Source organism: Canis lupus, chromosome 4, assembly GCF_011100685.1.
Source record: "Canis lupus familiaris isolate Mischka breed German Shepherd chromosome 4, alternate assembly UU_Cfam_GSD_1.0, whole genome shotgun sequence".
NCBI classification, from domain to species: Eukaryota; Metazoa; Chordata; class Mammalia; order Carnivora; family Canidae; genus Canis; species Canis lupus.
Window position 1 is genome coordinate 20,854,774 of NC_049225.1, and position 17,067 is coordinate 20,871,840.

General features: G+C 41.0%; 1 protein-coding gene and 1 pseudogene across 1 annotated transcript in view; both read left to right on the forward strand.

Annotated features, from left to right (window-relative positions):
• Nucleotides 1-4,182: 4,182 nt before the first annotated feature.
• Nucleotides 4,183-17,067, forward strand: part of KIFBP (kinesin family binding protein) — a 38,978-nt gene continuing 26,093 nt past the window's right edge. The window contains exons 1-2 of the mRNA XM_038534156.1: nt 4,183-4,683; nt 10,665-10,763. Coding sequence (XP_038390084.1) covers nt 4,258-4,683; nt 10,665-10,763 — 525 coding nt within the window. The 5' untranslated portion in view covers nt 4,183-4,257. The remainder of the gene's footprint in view (nt 4,684-10,664; nt 10,764-17,067) is intronic.
• Nucleotides 11,077-12,868, forward strand: LOC111095468 (annotated as a pseudogene).

Consider the following 17,067-nt stretch of genomic DNA (forward strand, 5'->3'; position numbering starts at 1 on the left):
GTGGAGTACCATAGTTTATTTGACCATTTTCTTAATGTATGGGCACATTGATTGTTTCCAGTGTTTTGCAGTTAAACAGTGCTACAGTGGGGAACTTTGTATAGATGTATTTTCATCCTGTTGGAGGTGTATCTTGAGGGTATATTCCTGGAAATGGGATGGCTGGGCCAAAAGGTAAGTGCATATGTAGTTCTAAATTTTTATTTTATATGGAGATTTATTATATATTGGCAAATTTCTCTCTAGAAGAGGAATTCCTGCCTTGTAACTTAACTGAAGAAGCCAGTCCATTTGTTCTGTAGATTCTAATATATTTGAATTTTGCTGATGCATCTTTTTTTTTTATGATTTTAAAATTTTATTTATTCATGAGAGACAGAGAGGCAGAGACACAGGCATCCCCCGCGAGGGAGCCCTGAGCTAAAGGCAGGCGCCCAACCACTGAGCCACCCAGGCTTCCCAGCTGATACATCTCTGTCATTTAACAAGCTCCTTTCCCCCCTGTATTTAATGTAAATTGATAATTAGATCTAGAAGGGTCCAGTTGTCCCTCTGTCTTTTGATGTTAGTAGCAAAAGATCATTACTATTTACATGTATAATTTCATTAGGATTCTTGGTGATACTCATTCTTCATTAGCTGGAATACCTCTAACGAAAGAAATTTAACACTTGTTACTCTGAATACTATTCCTACAGAAAAGGCAGAGAAGTGCTTGATTTTCTTTCCCTTTGTTTTTTATTTTATTTTTTGAGAGAGACGGGGCAAGGGAAAGGCTTGAGGGAGACAGAATCCTCAAGCCGACTCCTCGCTGAGTGAGGAGCTGGACGCAGAGCTCGATCTCATGATGGGAGCCAAAATTAAGAGTTGGACACTTAAACGATTGAGCCACACCCTTTTTCCCTTTATTTACCCCTTTTTCCCTTTATTTATGTACCAATTTCCAAAATTATAATTGGTTCTCTAGCTCCATAGGGATGCCCGAGTGGCTCAGCGGTTTGGTTCCCTAGCTCCTTCCAAAGGTGGCCAGTGAGTATTTCATTGTTAGTGTTGATTCATGATAAATTGATGGATTTTAACATTTGATACACTTTAATTGGTGGCTGTCATTTTATGGATGTTCAGATTGTCTGACTTTTGGCCAGCAAAAGCCTCTTTTTCTTTAAAGATTTTATTTACGGGATGCCTGAGTGGCTCAGCAGTTGAGCGTCTGCCTTTGACTCAGCGTGATCCCGGAGTCCGGGATTGAGCCCCACATCAGGCTTCCTGCATGGAGCCTGCTTCTCTCTCTGCCTATGTCTCTGCCAAGCCACAGAGAGAGAGAGAGAGGCAGAGACATAGGCAGAGGGACAAGCAGGCTCCCCTCCAAGCAGAGAGCCTGATTATCTATCTATCTATCTATCTATCTATCTATCTATCTATCTATCTATCATATATATGTTTTTTTTAAAGGAAATGCTGGCCTACAATCCAGGAACCAAGACTTATGTTTTATATATATATATATATATATATATATATATATATATATATGAATTTGTATTTATATTTTATATTATATAATATATATAATGTATATATTATATATGTATATATAAATATATATATGTATTTTGTCTGACTCATTAAATAGCTTGAGTTTGTTCTTGATTGTTGTCATTGTTGCTATCATAAAAGTGATCTTGGGGTGCCTGGTTGTTGCAGTCGGTTGAGCATCAGACTCTTGTCTCCGCTCAGGTCGTGATCTTGGGGGCATGACATCGAGCCCCGTTTCAGGCTTCAGGCTCTGAGCTCAGCGTGAGTCAGCTGGCGATATCTATCTCTGTCTCCCTCTGCCTCTCCCGCCAAGCACAAGTGTGTTTGCACACTGTCTCTCAAATAAAATAAATCTTTAAAACTGATGTTTTTCTTCACTGTATCTTTGCCCCAATGAAAAGTTGTTGGTTTTTGTTTCTTCGTGATTGGCCTACTTACTGAACTTTTTTACTTTCTTTCTTTCTTTTTTTTTACTTTTTTACTTTCTGTGTTCAGTTGTTTTCCTTTGCTTTTTCAGGAAGACAATCATATCTAATCTGCAAATAATAATTTTCCCATCTCCTTCCCAAACATGATACCTCTTATTTTGTTCATTTGTCTAGTTGCATTTCCTGAGACTTTCAGATCAAGACTATATACTGAAAATGATACAGTCCCATTGGTCTCATTAGGAGTTTTCCATTAGATGGGCTGTTAAAAAAAGACAAAGGAATTGGTCTTTTATTTTTAAGATTTTATTTATTTATTCATAGACATAGGGGGAGAGAGAGGCAGAGACACAGGCAGAGGGAGAAGCAGGCTCCATGCAGGGAGCCTGATGTAGGACTTGATCCCGGGACTCCAGGATCACGCCCTGGACCAGAGGCAGGCACTAAACCACTGAACCACCCAGGGATCCTCAGGAATTTGTCTTTTTTGTTATCTTTTCTTTTTTTTTCTTGGTTTTTATGTTTTTCGAAGGGGGAGGGGCTGAAGGAGGGAGACTCAAGCGGACTCCACTCTTAGTGCGAAGCCTAACATAGGGCTCTGTCTGATGACCCTGAGATCATGACCTGAGTCAAAATCAAGAGTCGGATGCTTACCTGACTGAGTCACCAAGTGGCCCAGAGTTAGCGCTTTTAGTGTGGAGTTTTTACTGCAATGAGTGTAACTGGTAGACATTAGCTATGCTTGGGCCAAGCAAGTTAACTCCCTTTCACTACAGATGCCTTCTACTTTTGTCTCTATGCTGTCACCTTTTATGAGACAGAGCTCAGCTCACTGCACTGTGGTGATCTGTGCTCTGCCTCCTATGCACACCTTTCACAGAGATTGCTTTATAACATTTCACAGGGATCTAAAAATGTTCAACCTCCAAAATACCAATATAAAAAGAAGGCCATATGGCAGCCTGAGTTCTTCTATTGCAAATTTCTTAGTCTCACATCTTTTTTTTTTTTTAAGTGCGTCTGTGTAAGGATTTTTCCAAAAATTCCCATTTTGAAAGTTTTTATCTGGGTGTTCTTCTAGTTAGATATTTAGAGATCAGCACGTGCGTCATGGAGGTTTATTTTTTGAGCTCCTACTACAACAGCATAACATACGGATTGAAAGTGTAGGCTCTGAAGAAAAAAGTGTAGGCTCTGGAGCAAAACTGCCTACTTATATGTATGACCTTTGGCAAATTATTAATCTTTACAGACCTCAATTCCTAATGTGCAGAATGGGAATAATAATTTTTCATAGAGTTGTTGTGAGGATTAGATGATTTTTCTCCAAGTTTTTATTTTTTTTTTCACGTTTTTATTTAAATTCCAGCTAGTCAACATACACTGCAATACTAGTTTTGAAGATTAGATGATTTTAATATGTGGAATGTTATTTGGCTCATAGTAAGTAATTAGCTACCATGACTAACCATGCTAGTTCCTTTCCTATCATGAACAGCTAGGTATTGAGCACCTACTATGATTATTACAGTGGTTTCCTCCCCAATCTCCTTGCCTTTTCTCTGTCTCCCCCTTCAGTGGTTTTCAGAATAATCCTATAAATCAGATTTTTGTCACTCCCTCAAAACCATCCAATGGCTCCCATCTTAGAATAGCCAAAGTCCCTATCATGGCCTTAAAAACCCTACATAACTGGGCCTACAATCCTTTTCTGACTTTATCTCCTACTACCCTCACTGATTGCTTTTTATGTGGTGAAGGCTACCTTTCACTCAAGAAGCTATATATCAAGAATAAATGAGTCCTTATTGTCACATTTTCATCCAGTCATGGGCTAGGTTTCTTTTTGTTTTTGTTTTTATGGACTAGGTTATATACAAATATCAAAAGATTTCTGTCATTCAGCTCATGGCAACTAACGAGAAATTGTTAAGTATGTTTCTATAAACAAGATCTCCCCGTGTTCTGTTAAAGTCAGCCGATCCTTTCGTGTGGATAGAACTTCTGCGGGTCACGCGAGAGAAGAATTCACTCCCGCAGAGGGTGGTGGGGCTGGAGGTGGGCCCACCCTTAGTGACAGCTTCGTTTCCATGACAACGGTTGCTGTGGCGCCCACTCCGCCTTTCCATTGGTCACTGCCGAGCCGTATTGCGGTTCCCTTGGCGCACCTCATTGGTTACGGTTCTGTGGTGTCGGAAATCTGCCCGGGGCCGTAAGTGAAGCGTCGCAAAGCAGAAAGAAGGCGGGAGTCCGGCTTGCAAACACTGGGGACACCCGGGCTGTAGAGGCCGCTATGGCGAGTGTTCCGTGGGCCGAGATTCGTGAGAAATTCCAGGCCGCGCTAGCCCTGTCGCGGGTGGAATTGCATAAAAACCCCGAGAAAGAACCCTATAAGTCCAAATACGGCGCCCGAGCACTGCTGGAAGAGGTCAAGGCGCTGCTGGGCCCCGCGCCCGAGGACGAGGATGAGCGGCCTCAGGCGGAGGACTGCCTGGGCGCGGGGGACCACGCCCTGGCGCTGCCGGCCGAAGTGCTGGAGGCCGAGGGGCCCGTCGCCCAGGGGGCCGTGAGGCTGGCGGTGATCGAGTTCCACCTGGGGGTGAACCACATCGACACCGAGGAGCTGTCGGCGGGGGAGGAGCACCTGGTGAAGTGCCTGAGGCTGCTGCGCAAGTACCGGCTGTCGCAGGACTGCGTCTCCCTCTACATCCAGGCGCAGGTGAGAGCCAGCCCCGCCCGCAGGTGTCGGCAGAGGCGAGGGGTGCAGAGGGCCCCGCTCTCGCCAAGGCCTGAGGCACGTTATCAGGCACGATCTGGGCCCCTGTTTTTGAAGCGTTGGAATAAACAGCTTGCAAACCGCCAGCAACGTAACTTGCTGCTTCGCCTAGTCGTGGTCGACACGTTGGCTTCCTGAGCCCCTACGACATCGTAAATGCCCCTTCCCACTCTCCTCCACCAGTCCACCTCCTGTTGACTCTATTAAGAGGAAGTCCCGGGCAGCCCGGGTGGCTCAGCGGTTCAGCGCCGCCTGCAGCCCGGGTCGTGATCCGGAGACATGGGATCGAGTCCTGCGTCGGGCTCCCTGCAGGGAGCCTGCTTCTCCCTCTGCCTGTGTCTCTGCCTCTCTCTCTCTGTCTCTCATGAATGAATAAATTTTTTAAAATCTTAAAAAAAAATTAAGAGGAATTCCAAAGTGATTTAAATCTTAAAGTCTCGAGGAAATTACAGAGAATGACCCGAGTGCATGCTTAATTCAAAACAAATTGTTTAAAAATCTTTAGATTTTTAGATTTTAAAAAACTATATAAATATAAATATATAATCTCTCTCTGTATATAGATTCGTTTGCCCCCCGGGGGAACTCCTATTCTTCAAACCTAAAGGAAAACAAACTTCATACTTTTAGTAACTTTCTTTGGATCATTTTGTTCCGAGCTTGTATCTTTGAATTCTTATAAGACTTACCGTTTCCCATTTATATGGTACTTGATTTATTAAGAAATAAATCTGACATTCTCTTCGGGAACATAACACTTCAAAGTACAAATTTGTATGTGCCAGGAACTTGGCGTAAGCTCACAAACCCTTACATCCAGTAGTTCCAGTTCTTAATATGCCTCATCCAGGGAACATTTACCAAAATCCATCATATGATAAGTAGGCCTCAAAGAAAAACCTTAAAATTAAAATGGAGATGGAATAGGTCATTTTCTTTTATCATGGCCTAATAAAATTAAAAGCTACGTGATAAGAGCTATGTCTCTTTGCACACTATTTATAACCTCAGTACCTCCTGCATAGTAGGACATTCTAAATATTTGTCCAGTGGGGCACCTGGGTGGCTCATGGGTTAAATGCCTGCCTCTGTGGCTCAGGTCATGATCCCAGAGTCCTGGGATTGAGTCCTGTGCGGGGCTTTCTGCTCAGCAGGGAGCCTGCTTCTCCCTCTCCCTCTGCCTGCCTCTCTCCCTGCTTGTGCTCTCTGTGTCAAACAAATAAAACCTTAAAAAAAAAAAACTAAAAAGAAAAAGTGCACTAAAACTAGCCTACCAGGTACTAGAACTGTACAGCAATAGTAATTTGATTAGATTTAGTTTGTGCTAATGTGTTTCTAACAACTGTTCAGTTGATGTGTTTATTCCAGTAGCATTACCACACTGAAATGTTATTACACTTAATATTTGCTATACATGATGAGAGATTTTTTTTTTCAGATTTTTATTTATTTTAGAGAGAGGGATAGTGCGCGTGCACAAGCAGGGAACAAGCAGAGAGGGGAGGAAGGAAGAAAGCATCTCAGGCAGACTCACTGCCAAGTGCAGAGAAATCAGGGCTCCATCTAACAACCCTGAGATCATGACCCCAGCAGATACCAAGAGTGAGAAGGTTAGCTGACTGAGCTACCCAGGATCCCAGGGATGAGCGATTTGATCTTAGTACTAACAAAGCATACTAACATAGAAATATTGTGTCAGGTTGGCAGACATTATTATAGTGATTACTTGTACTTGTTTGGGAGACTATGAGGAAACAAATACTGTCTATTAGCATTATTAGTGGAAATACAAATCACAGACCTTTTCTGAAGATTAGTCGGTATCAAATTCTGGAGTCAAGACTTTGACTTACAAATTTCATATCAATATCCTAAAATAATATTGGGACAGGATGCAGAAGTATGTCAACATGTTCATCACAGCATTGTCAATTAAAAAAAAAACAATGAAATTAATATCATGAGTAGATACATATTTAAATAAATGTTGATACATCCATCCAGAAGAACAGTGTGCAACCACTAAAATATAATGATTTATATTTGTTAACCAAAAATAGCAGTATTGGAGTGCCTGCATGCCTTTAGTTCAGGTCATGATCTCAGGGTCCTGGGATGGAGCCCCATGTCAGGCTTCCTGCTCAGCGGGGATCCTTCTTCTCCCTCTCCTTATGGCTCTCCCACCCCTGGCCCCCTGTTCATGCTCTCTCTCTCTCTCTCTCTCAAATAAATAAAATATTTATTTTTATAATAAATACATTTATAAATATGTATTTTAAAAAAGATTTTATTTATTCATGAGAGAGAGAGAGAGGCAGAGACACAGGCAGAGGGGAGAAGCAGGCTCCATGCAGGGAGCCCGACATGGGACTCGATCCCTGGTCTCCAGGATCATGCCCTGGGCCGAAGGCAGCGCTAAACTGCAGAGCCTCCCAGGCTGCCCAAATAAAATCTTAATAAAAAAAAAAAAAAAGCAATATTAAGGGGGAGAAGGAAGACCATAAGGCATGTTTAGAATTAGATAGAATGATTCTATTTTGTAAAAGACTAAGTGTACATGTGTGTAGGAAAAAGTTTGAAAGTAACAACTCATGGGAATTTATGATATTCTGACTACTTTATTCCAACCTGGTGTTTCCTTCCTGGGAAACTATAGAAATACGATGCCTATATCTAAAGTAGATTATCAAAAGAGACTATCCCTTTCTATCATCACTGGGTTCTGCTGACCTTAAGAATGATTTTTCTCCTTTGGGGCACCTGGGTGGCTCAGTTGGTTAAGCCCCTGACTCTTGATTTCAGCCCAGATCATGATCTTAGCATCGTGAGATTGGGCTCTGTGCTGGGTGTGGAGCCTGCTTAAGATTCTCTGCCTCTACCCCCCTCCCCTCAACCTCAAGCATGAACTCTCTCTCTCTCTCTCTCTCAAGGAAAAAAAAAAAAAATTGTTCTCTAGTTTTCTTTCTAATTTTTGCTATCGGCAGTATGCACTTATATTGTCAGCTTTTTTTTAATTAAAAAAAAGCTTTTTAAGATTTTATTTATTTATTCATGAAAGACAGAAGCAGAGACATAGTCAGAGGGAGAAGCAGGCTCCTCGCAGGGAGCCCGATGTGGGACTCGATCCCGGGACCCCAGGATCACACCCTGAGCCAAAAGCAGACAGTCAACTGCTGAGCCACCCAGGTGTCCCCCAAATTTTTTAAATTTATTTTTAAAGATTATTTACTTATTTATTCATAGAGACTCACACACACACACACAGAGAGAGAGAGAGAGAGAGAGGCAGAGACACGGGCAGAAGGAGAATCAGGCACCATGCAGAGAGCCTGAGGTGGGACTCGATCCCGGGTCTCCAGGATCACGCCCTAAGCTGCAGGCGGCGCTAGACCGCTGCGCCACTGGGGCTGCCCTCAAAAAATTTTTTTAAAGTAGGTTCCACACCCACTGTGGGGCTTGCATTCACAACCCTGAGATCAAGAGTTGCATGCTCCATCCACTGAGCCAGCCAGGCATCCCTCATCTTGAGTGAAATTTAACTACTTCACTTAAGTAAAATATCCTAACAAATTAGTAGATTATTCTCCCCACTCCCAGGATATATATGTATAAAGAGTATCTTTGGTGTGTGTTTATAGCTATATTGAGGTATAACTGGTATATGATAAACTGTACGCAATTTGATGAATTTTGACATATGAATATACCCAAGTAACAATTGCTGCAATCCAGGTATTGACATAGCCATTACCCCTACAGGCTTCCTGTGCTCCTCTGTAATCCCTCTCTCCTTTATTCTCTCTCTTCTTTCTCCTTGGCACCTCCTCCACATTTTCTAGAATTTCATAGCTGGAATCATGCCGTGTATCTCTTATTTTGGTCTGACTTCTTTCACTCAGCATCCTTATTTCATTGCTGCATCTGAGACATTCATGTTTTTTTCTTTTTTAGTATGTTAATATAGTGAATGGTCTTGAATGATTTTACAGTGTTAAACCAACCTTGTGATAAAATACACTTGGGGTTTTACGAAGTAAAACTCGAATGAAGTATTACCCTTTCTATATATTGTTGAGCTCAATTTGCTAAAATTTTAATATTTTTTCATATCTGTGTTCATGAAGGATATTAGGCTGTGGTTTTCTTGTTATGCCTTTCGTTTAGTTTAAGATGGAAAGGTTCTTTCCTCTTTTCTGGAAGAAATTATGTAGAGTTGGTATTACTTCTTAAGTGTTTGGTAGAATTCACCAGTTACATCTTTTTAGCTGTTTTTATTTTCATTTATTTATTTTTAAAGATTTGACATGGGGCTTGACCTTACAACCTTGAGATATTACCTGAGCCAGTGGTTAACTGACTGAGCTACCCAGGTGACTCTAGCTGTTTTTATTTTATATTTAATCTTTTTCCTTTGTAGTCTGGTATCCTGAGGACAAGAAAATGATGATGCTCTGTGAACGATATCATAGTTTCTGGTATATTTTAGGACTTATATTATTTTTAAACATAATTTTATGTGGAATGTCAATAGTAGTTATCTTTGTGGAGTAACATTTAAAAAACCATTGACATTATGTGTCAGTTATATCTCAGTAAAAAGAATTGCAAAACTAAAAACCAAAACATTACAATACTAATTTTGAAAAATCAAATCAATTCTAGAGCTGTTGCATAGTCTTTACCTTCAAGATCTCAAGAGGTTATGGTTCAAAAAAAAAAAAAACTTGAGTCATTTTTAGACACACTCTAGGGTTCTTGACTCAGTTTAAGATTTATCACACACCAGACTCATTGCTTTCTGTGGCACAGCCTACCCTGAATCTGGCAGGCTAAATATATCACCATCCCATCAAAATAGAGCAAATGTGGCCATCCAGTTCCTGGTACTAGAGAAATCTCTAGACTCTCTAGGGTAGGTACAGTACGCTGGGGTTGGGCTTACTGATGTCATGGCTGAATGGAATTTCTCAGGGACTATTGTCAGGAAAAATAAGTTGAACTAGAGAGTGAGACAAGGTGACTTGTGTATCCATTTCTAAGATCAGGAAATGAATATTAAGGGAGATTATATTCTTTGAGCATGGGTATACAGAGTAATCACGCCCTAAGTTAGTAGCGGGCCAGGGCCCTTCAGGTTTCCCCAGGGTCCTACAAAGGACCCTCACAAGTAAAAAGGAAACAGTTGTCCAATCTCAGTACATTATCCCTATGACCTAGAGTCCTTACTGAGGACTGATCACTTAACTTAAAAAAATGATAGAATAGAAACATGTGAAACCAGAAGACCAGAGGTTTTTGTTCCAGAGGAATGATCAAGTCGCATTTAAACTATAAGGTTTCTAAACACTTTTTGTGTCATGTGCCCCTTTTGCAGTCTAGTAAAGCCTATATTTCATAAAATAATAATTTTAAATGGATAACATAAAATATAAAGGGTTACAAAAGAAACCAATAATATAGAAGTTCATTGAAATTTTTTTAAAAGATTTATTTATTTATTTAAAGGGAGGTGGCAGAGGGAGAGGGAATCTCAGACTCCTTGCTGACCCTAGAGCCCAACTTGGGGCTTGTTCCTCGGACCCTGAGATGATGACCTGAGCTGAAATCGAGAGTCAGAGGCTCAACTAGCTGAGCCACCCAGATGCCCCTGAAAGTTACTTTAATTGGAAGATTTTTTAAAAAATATTTATTTATTCATGAGAGACACAGAGAGAGGCAGAGACACAGGCAGGCAGAGGGAGAAGCAGGATCCATGCAGGGAGCCCTATGTGGGACTCGATCCCAGAACTCCAGGATCATGACCTGATCCAAAGGTAGATGCCCAACCGCTGAGCCATCCAGGCATCCCAATTGGAAGGTTTTTACTGTCATTATTTATAAGATTTATATGGTCATTACTTACTTCTCTTTTCTTTGTTTTCCAGAATAACCTGGGTATCTTGTGGTCTGAAAGAGAAGAAATTGAAACTGCACAAGCTTACCTAGAATCGTCAGAAGCACTATATAAGCAGTATATGAAAGAGGTATGTTTTATGTCAGATAAATTTTAAATTTTTATTGAAACTAATCAAGATTTGAAGGGTCTTGTTCCTCATTTACAAATGAGTACATGACTCTTCAGTATACTCAGGGACCTCTCTGTAGAGCTATCTAGATGGTCGACTAATAGGGGTCTTCAAAATAATCATCAGATAGAGTTGAAGTGCAATCTTAGTCCAAATATAATTATATAGGAAATATTCTGTCTGATGTTATCCTAAAATTTGATATTGACATATTTTCAGTTAGAATCTAAAAATTCTGTTTTGATAAATAAATCATTATAAAAATTCTATTTTGGTTTCCACTGAGAATAGCAGTGCTTAAAGGAATGCAAACAGCTACTTAAGCAAAATATCTGAAGTCTTTGAGACATGGTTTTCAAATTTCAGCATATATTGGTCTGGAGGACTCTGGAGGGCTTGTTAAAACGGAGCGCTCACTCCCAGACTCTTCAGGAAGTCTTGGTTGGGGCCTGAGAACTTGCCTTTTTAACAAGGTAGCCAGGTGATATTGAGATAATTGGATAATTTTATCCAGGTACTACACTTTGAGAGCCACTGCCTCAGAGAAAGGGCTTTCAGTGATTTTTTTTTTTTTCCAATGAAATCCTTTTGAAATGCAGTTTATAAAAACTGATTGAGCTGCTTTGGTTAAGCAGGTCAGAAGAACCCTCAGCCCAATCCACTAAATACCGTCCTCCCACCCCACTGTGGTAGTACTAAAAAGGTGCTATCGAACTTCTAGGGCTCTTGGGAGCCTAGATCAAAAATTTCTATTTAAGAGTCCTGCAAAGGTGGCAAATTACTGTGTTACCATCCATTCCTTAATAAATTTTACCTACTAAAAGTTGGCAGTTTGTAGATTATCCATGTGTGTAAGCAAGGGGGTATTTAGGGCATTTCTGTATTTTCATCTTAATTTTTCTGTGAACCTAAAACTGCTCTAAAAAGTAAAGCTTAGTTTTTAAAAAAAATGTTGGCAGTCTTCTAAAATTAAAACGGATTTTGGTTAATTTTGTTTTGAGGCTATGTGTAGCACTCCTCTAAATAACCAGATATTGTGAGGTTTCTCACATTCAGAGTTAGGAATCAATGCCTTATTGGGGCACCTGGCTGACTTAGCCAGTAGAGTATGTGACTCTTGATCTTGGGGTTATGTGTTTGAGCTTCATGATGGGGGTGGAGAATACTTAAAAATAAAATCTTAGCACTTGTGTGTAAAGTAAGCAGAGCCAGAGTGAAGATCAGAGGCTGAACTTGGGACCTGACAAGATGGCCGAGCTGGTCCACGGAATTGTCAAGGAAACCCAGCGTTTGCTGGCAGAAGTGGTTTCTGGCATTAAAGCAGAACCAGATGAGAACAATGCCCACTGTTTTCATTTGGTCATTGCTGGCCTCTAGGACTTCCCCTTTGAGGGAGAGACTTTTAAACTTCAACTATTCCTTCCAGAAGAATACTCGATGGTAGCCCCTAAACTATGTTTCATGACCAAAATTTATCATCCTAATGTAGGCAAGTTGGGAAGAATATGCTTAGATATTTTGAAAGATAAATGGTCCCCAGTATTGCAGATCTGCATCATTCTGCTCTCCTTTGGTAAGTGCTCCCAATCCAGCATGATGATGTAGTGGAGCAGTGGAAGATAAATGAAGCCCAAGCCATAGAAACAGCTAGAGCATTGACTAAGCTATATGCTATGAGTAATATTTAAAATCGATCTGATCATCAAGCATGCATCATTTTTGTTCTATCAAGACTTCTTCTTGTCTGCACTTAATGGACACAGTCTTAGAGACATGACAGAATAAAACCCCAGACATCTTCAGTCCTTTGGTGATTAAATACACAGTAGCAGATCTATGTCTTGTCCTGATTCACTTTGTAAAGCAGGAGCAGAGGCTAGAAGTACCATCTGGATTGTTGTGAAATGTTTAAAAGTTCTGGCTTTTATTCATTTCCTGCATCATGGTTTAAGTATAAGACACTGTGAAAGAAGGTAATTGTTGGGATTAGCTGCAAGGGTGTGGTGTTTTTATTTTTATTTTTTTTTTTGAGGGGGAGAAGTAATTTTAATTTTATGGCTCCTTTCCCCCTTTTATGGTGATCTAATTGCATTGGTTAAAAGCAGCTAACCAGTTCTTTAGAATATGCTCTCTAGCCAAGTCTAATTTTATTTTATTTTATTTTATTTTTTTAATATTTTTTTTAATTTTTATTTATTTATGATAGTCACAGAGAGAGAGAGAGAGGCAGAGACACAGGCAGAGGGAGAAGCAGGCTCCATGCACCGGGAGCCCGACGTGGGATTCGATCCCGGGTCTCCAGGATCGCGCCCTGGGCCAAAGGCAGGCGCCAAACCGCTGCGCCACCCAGGGATCCCCAAGTCTAATTTTATTTAGGTGCTATAGATGGACAGACTTGATTGAACCAAAATGGGAACATTAAACAAACATCACAGCCCTCACTATGGATCCCCAAGGATCGGGGATATGGGAATTGAGTCCTGGGTCCTGAGTCCCTACTTCATCCCTGTCCCCAGTCTCAGCAGGCTCCCTGCTCAACAGGGGGTCTGCTTTCTCACTCTGCCCCTTCCCACCATGTCAGCGTGCATGTACTCTCTCTCTCTCTCAAATAAATAATTAAAATCTTAAAAATTAAAACTGTTGGAACATTCTGTTTTGGTCTTCACCATCTGACAATTTGAATGGCAAGAAGTAGATTTTGCCAGTTTCTTTTCACCTATGCAGATTTGTGTTAAGATACCACTAAATGGAACATTTATAAGCTGGCCCTGAGCATGTGTAAAGCATTGGTCTCTGATATTTTTTTTTTTGCCTCATACAAATTGGAGATAAATGTGTTTGTGTTATTTGAAAAAAATCTTGAAAAAGAAAGAAAAGTCAGTGTCTTACCAAGTTCACCAGATATTTCTATGTTGCTAAAATCAGTGGTAAATTTTAAGTCCTCATCTTATTTGACTTATCAGTAGCATTTGACATAGTTGCTCAATCTAGCATTTGGCACAGTTCTTAGTCTCTTTTCCTTAAAACACTTCTTTTACTTAGCTGTTCTACCTCTTTTTCTTTCTTCTCAGTCTGTGATGCTTCCTCCGTATTTCCCCAGCCTCTGGAGTGCCCAGCGTGGAGTCTTTGGACACCTCCTTTTTTCCATCTGCATTCATTTCCCTATTCTAGATACCATTTCTTAGCTGATGGCTCCCAATTTTATCTCCAATCTGTACCTCTCCAATTCCGGTCTTGTCTGTCCCACTGCTGATTTGACATTTGCACTTTTTAAAGGAGTAGATGTCTCTAAAATTACTGTCTGACATTGAGCTTCTGATAACCTTCTCCTCACCTCCCCTGCTTCCAGTTGCTGAGGCTAGAATCTTGGAGACTCTGCCTCTGCTCACACTGCATCTAATCTATAGTTGACTTCACCTTTAAATTATATCTAGACTCAAGTCACTGCTATTACCTAGTCCAAGCTGCCACCCTATCTTGCTGAGATTATTGCTGTAGTTTCCTGCCTGGCCTTCCTGCTCTCATGCCCCCTCAGACTGTCCATAGCCTGTTCAGAGGCAGATCACATCCCGTCACTACTCTCAAGGTCTGCTAGTGGCTTTCCCATCTCTCTCAGAGTAGATCCCAAAGACCTTATGAAGACTGCAAGTTATTTGATTTGGCTACTATTACTTCTGTAAGTTTTTTGTAAAAAGATTTATTTATTTGGGGGGCACAGAAGGAGAGGCAGTGAGAATCTTTTCTTTTTCTTTTTCTTTTTTTTTTAAAGATTTTATTTATTTACTCATGAGAGACAGACACAGGCAGAGGGAGAAACAGGCTCCATGCAGGGAGCTCGACGTGGGACTCGATCCTGGGTCTCCAGGATCACGCCCTGGGCTGAAGGCAGCATTAAACCACTGAGCCACCTGGGCTGCCCAGGCAGTGAGAATCTTAAGCAGATTTGGTGCTGAGTGCAGAGCCCAACGTGGGGCTTGATCTCACGACCCTGAGATCTCAACCTGAGCTGAAACCAGGAGTTGGATGCTCAACCGACTGTTGCACCCAGGTGCTCTTTCTAATTTTATCTTCTCCTATTCCCTCCTGTCTTATTGTGCTATAGCTATATTGGCCTTCTTGCTGTTCCTGAAACACACCAGACAAGCTCCTGACTCACAGTCTTTGCCCTTAACTGTTTCCTCTGCTGAGACTGCTCTTCCCCCAGGTATCTACCTGGCTCACTCCTTCATTCCCTTCAGCTCGTGACTCAGATGTCTTCCATCCAGTGAGGACTCAATAGCCACTCCATCCAATACAAACCACCCCTGTAATACTTCCTGCCCTCCTCTCCTGCTTTATTTCCTGCCTCACACTTATCATTATCTAAAACATTGTTCATTTTAGTGATTTATCTTGTTTCATCACCCATCCCTGGTACTAAAATGTAAGCTCCCTGTTGACAAGGTTTTTTTTTTTTTTTTTAAAGATTTTTATTTATTTATTCATGATAGTCACAGAGAGAGAGAGAGAGAGGCAGAGACACAGGCAGAGGGAGAAGCAGGCTCCATGCACCGGGAGCCCGACGTGGGATTCAATCCCGGGTCTCCAGGATCGCGCCCTGGGCCAAAGGCAGGCGCCAAACCGCTGCGCCACCCAGGGATCCCGAACATTTTTTTTTAAAGATATTATTTATTCACTCATGAGAGACACAGGGAGAGAGAGAGAGGCAGAGACACAGGCAGAGGGAGAAGCAGGCTCCATGCAGGGAGCCCGACGTGGGACTCGATCCCGGGACTCCAGGATCACGCCCTGGGCCCAAGGCAGGGGCTAAACCGCTGAGCCACCCAGGGATCCCCTGTGAACATGAACATTTTTTGTTTGAGAAGTTGTAACTAATATACACTAATGTTTACTGAGTGTATAAGCAGGCTGTATTTTATTCTCACAGCTTTAGGAAGGAGGCACTGGGGTTTTTTGCTTTATGAAGGAAGTACTGTTGTTCCCATTTATAGGTAGGTAGTTTGTGATTCAGTGAGGTTAACATATACTATGTGAAAGAATCAGGATTTAAATCTCGTTTGTCAGACCCCAAACTCTTGCTCTTTGTACTGTACCATGCTGCCTTCCAAGGCAATATTGTTGAGTAGTTACTGTATTAAGATAAAGGAATTCTTTTTCTCCATAAAATTGCTCAGATATAGAATAAGTAATTAGAAAGAAAATGTATTTTATAGTTATAAGTAGTTATTCATTAGTAGGTTTTGTTTGAGGTTAAGAGACCACATCTGGGGCACCTGGCTGGCTCATTCAGTGGAGCATGCAACTCTTGATTTTGGGGTCATGAGTTTGAGCCCCACATTGGGTGTAGAGATTACTTAAAAAAAAAAAAGTTAAGGGATGCCTGGGTGGCTCAGTGGTTGAGGTCTGCCTTTGGCTCAGGGTGTGATCCCGGGGTCCTGGGATCAAGTCCCATATCGGGCTTCCCACAGGGAGCCTGCTTCTCCCTCTGCCCCATGTCTCTGCTGCTCTGTGCTCTGTGTCTCTCATGAATAAATAAATAGAATCTTAAAAAAAAAAAAAGTTTAAAAAGTTATTTTACCAGTTTTTTTTTTTTTTTAAGTAATCTGTACACCCAGTGTGGGGCTCAAACTCACACCTCCAGGATTAAGAGTCTCATGCTCTACCAATGAGCCAGCCAGGCACCCCTCCCAGCTGTATTGATATAATTGACATATAATATTGTATAAGTTTAGGATGTACCGTATGATAATTTGGCACATGGATATATTACAAATGATTACCACAGTAGGATTAGTTAGTATCTCCATCACCTTACATAATTACTTTTTTATTTTTTGGAGGGGGTGATGAGAACATTTATGATTTAGTTTCTTAGCAACTTTCAAGTATATAATATAGTATTGTAATTATAGTCACTATGCTACTTATTAGATCTTTATTTATTTATTTTTTTTCTTATTAGATCTTTAGACTCATAACTGGAAGTCTGTGCCCTTTGCCCACATTCTCCCCATTTCCCCTTCTCCCAGCCTCTGGCACTCACCATTCTACTCTATTTCTAGGAGTTCACCCTTTTTTTTTTTTTTTAAGATGCCACATATAAGTTGTGCCGTTCAGTATTTGGAGAATGGCCATTTTAAAAGCATTTGAACATGTTATAAAATTGCTTTCCAAAAAGACCAGCAATGTACTCTTATTTCACTAGTGTATGAAAGTTCTCATCTCCTTCACAACTTTCCCTTATATAGCTTTTAAAAAAATC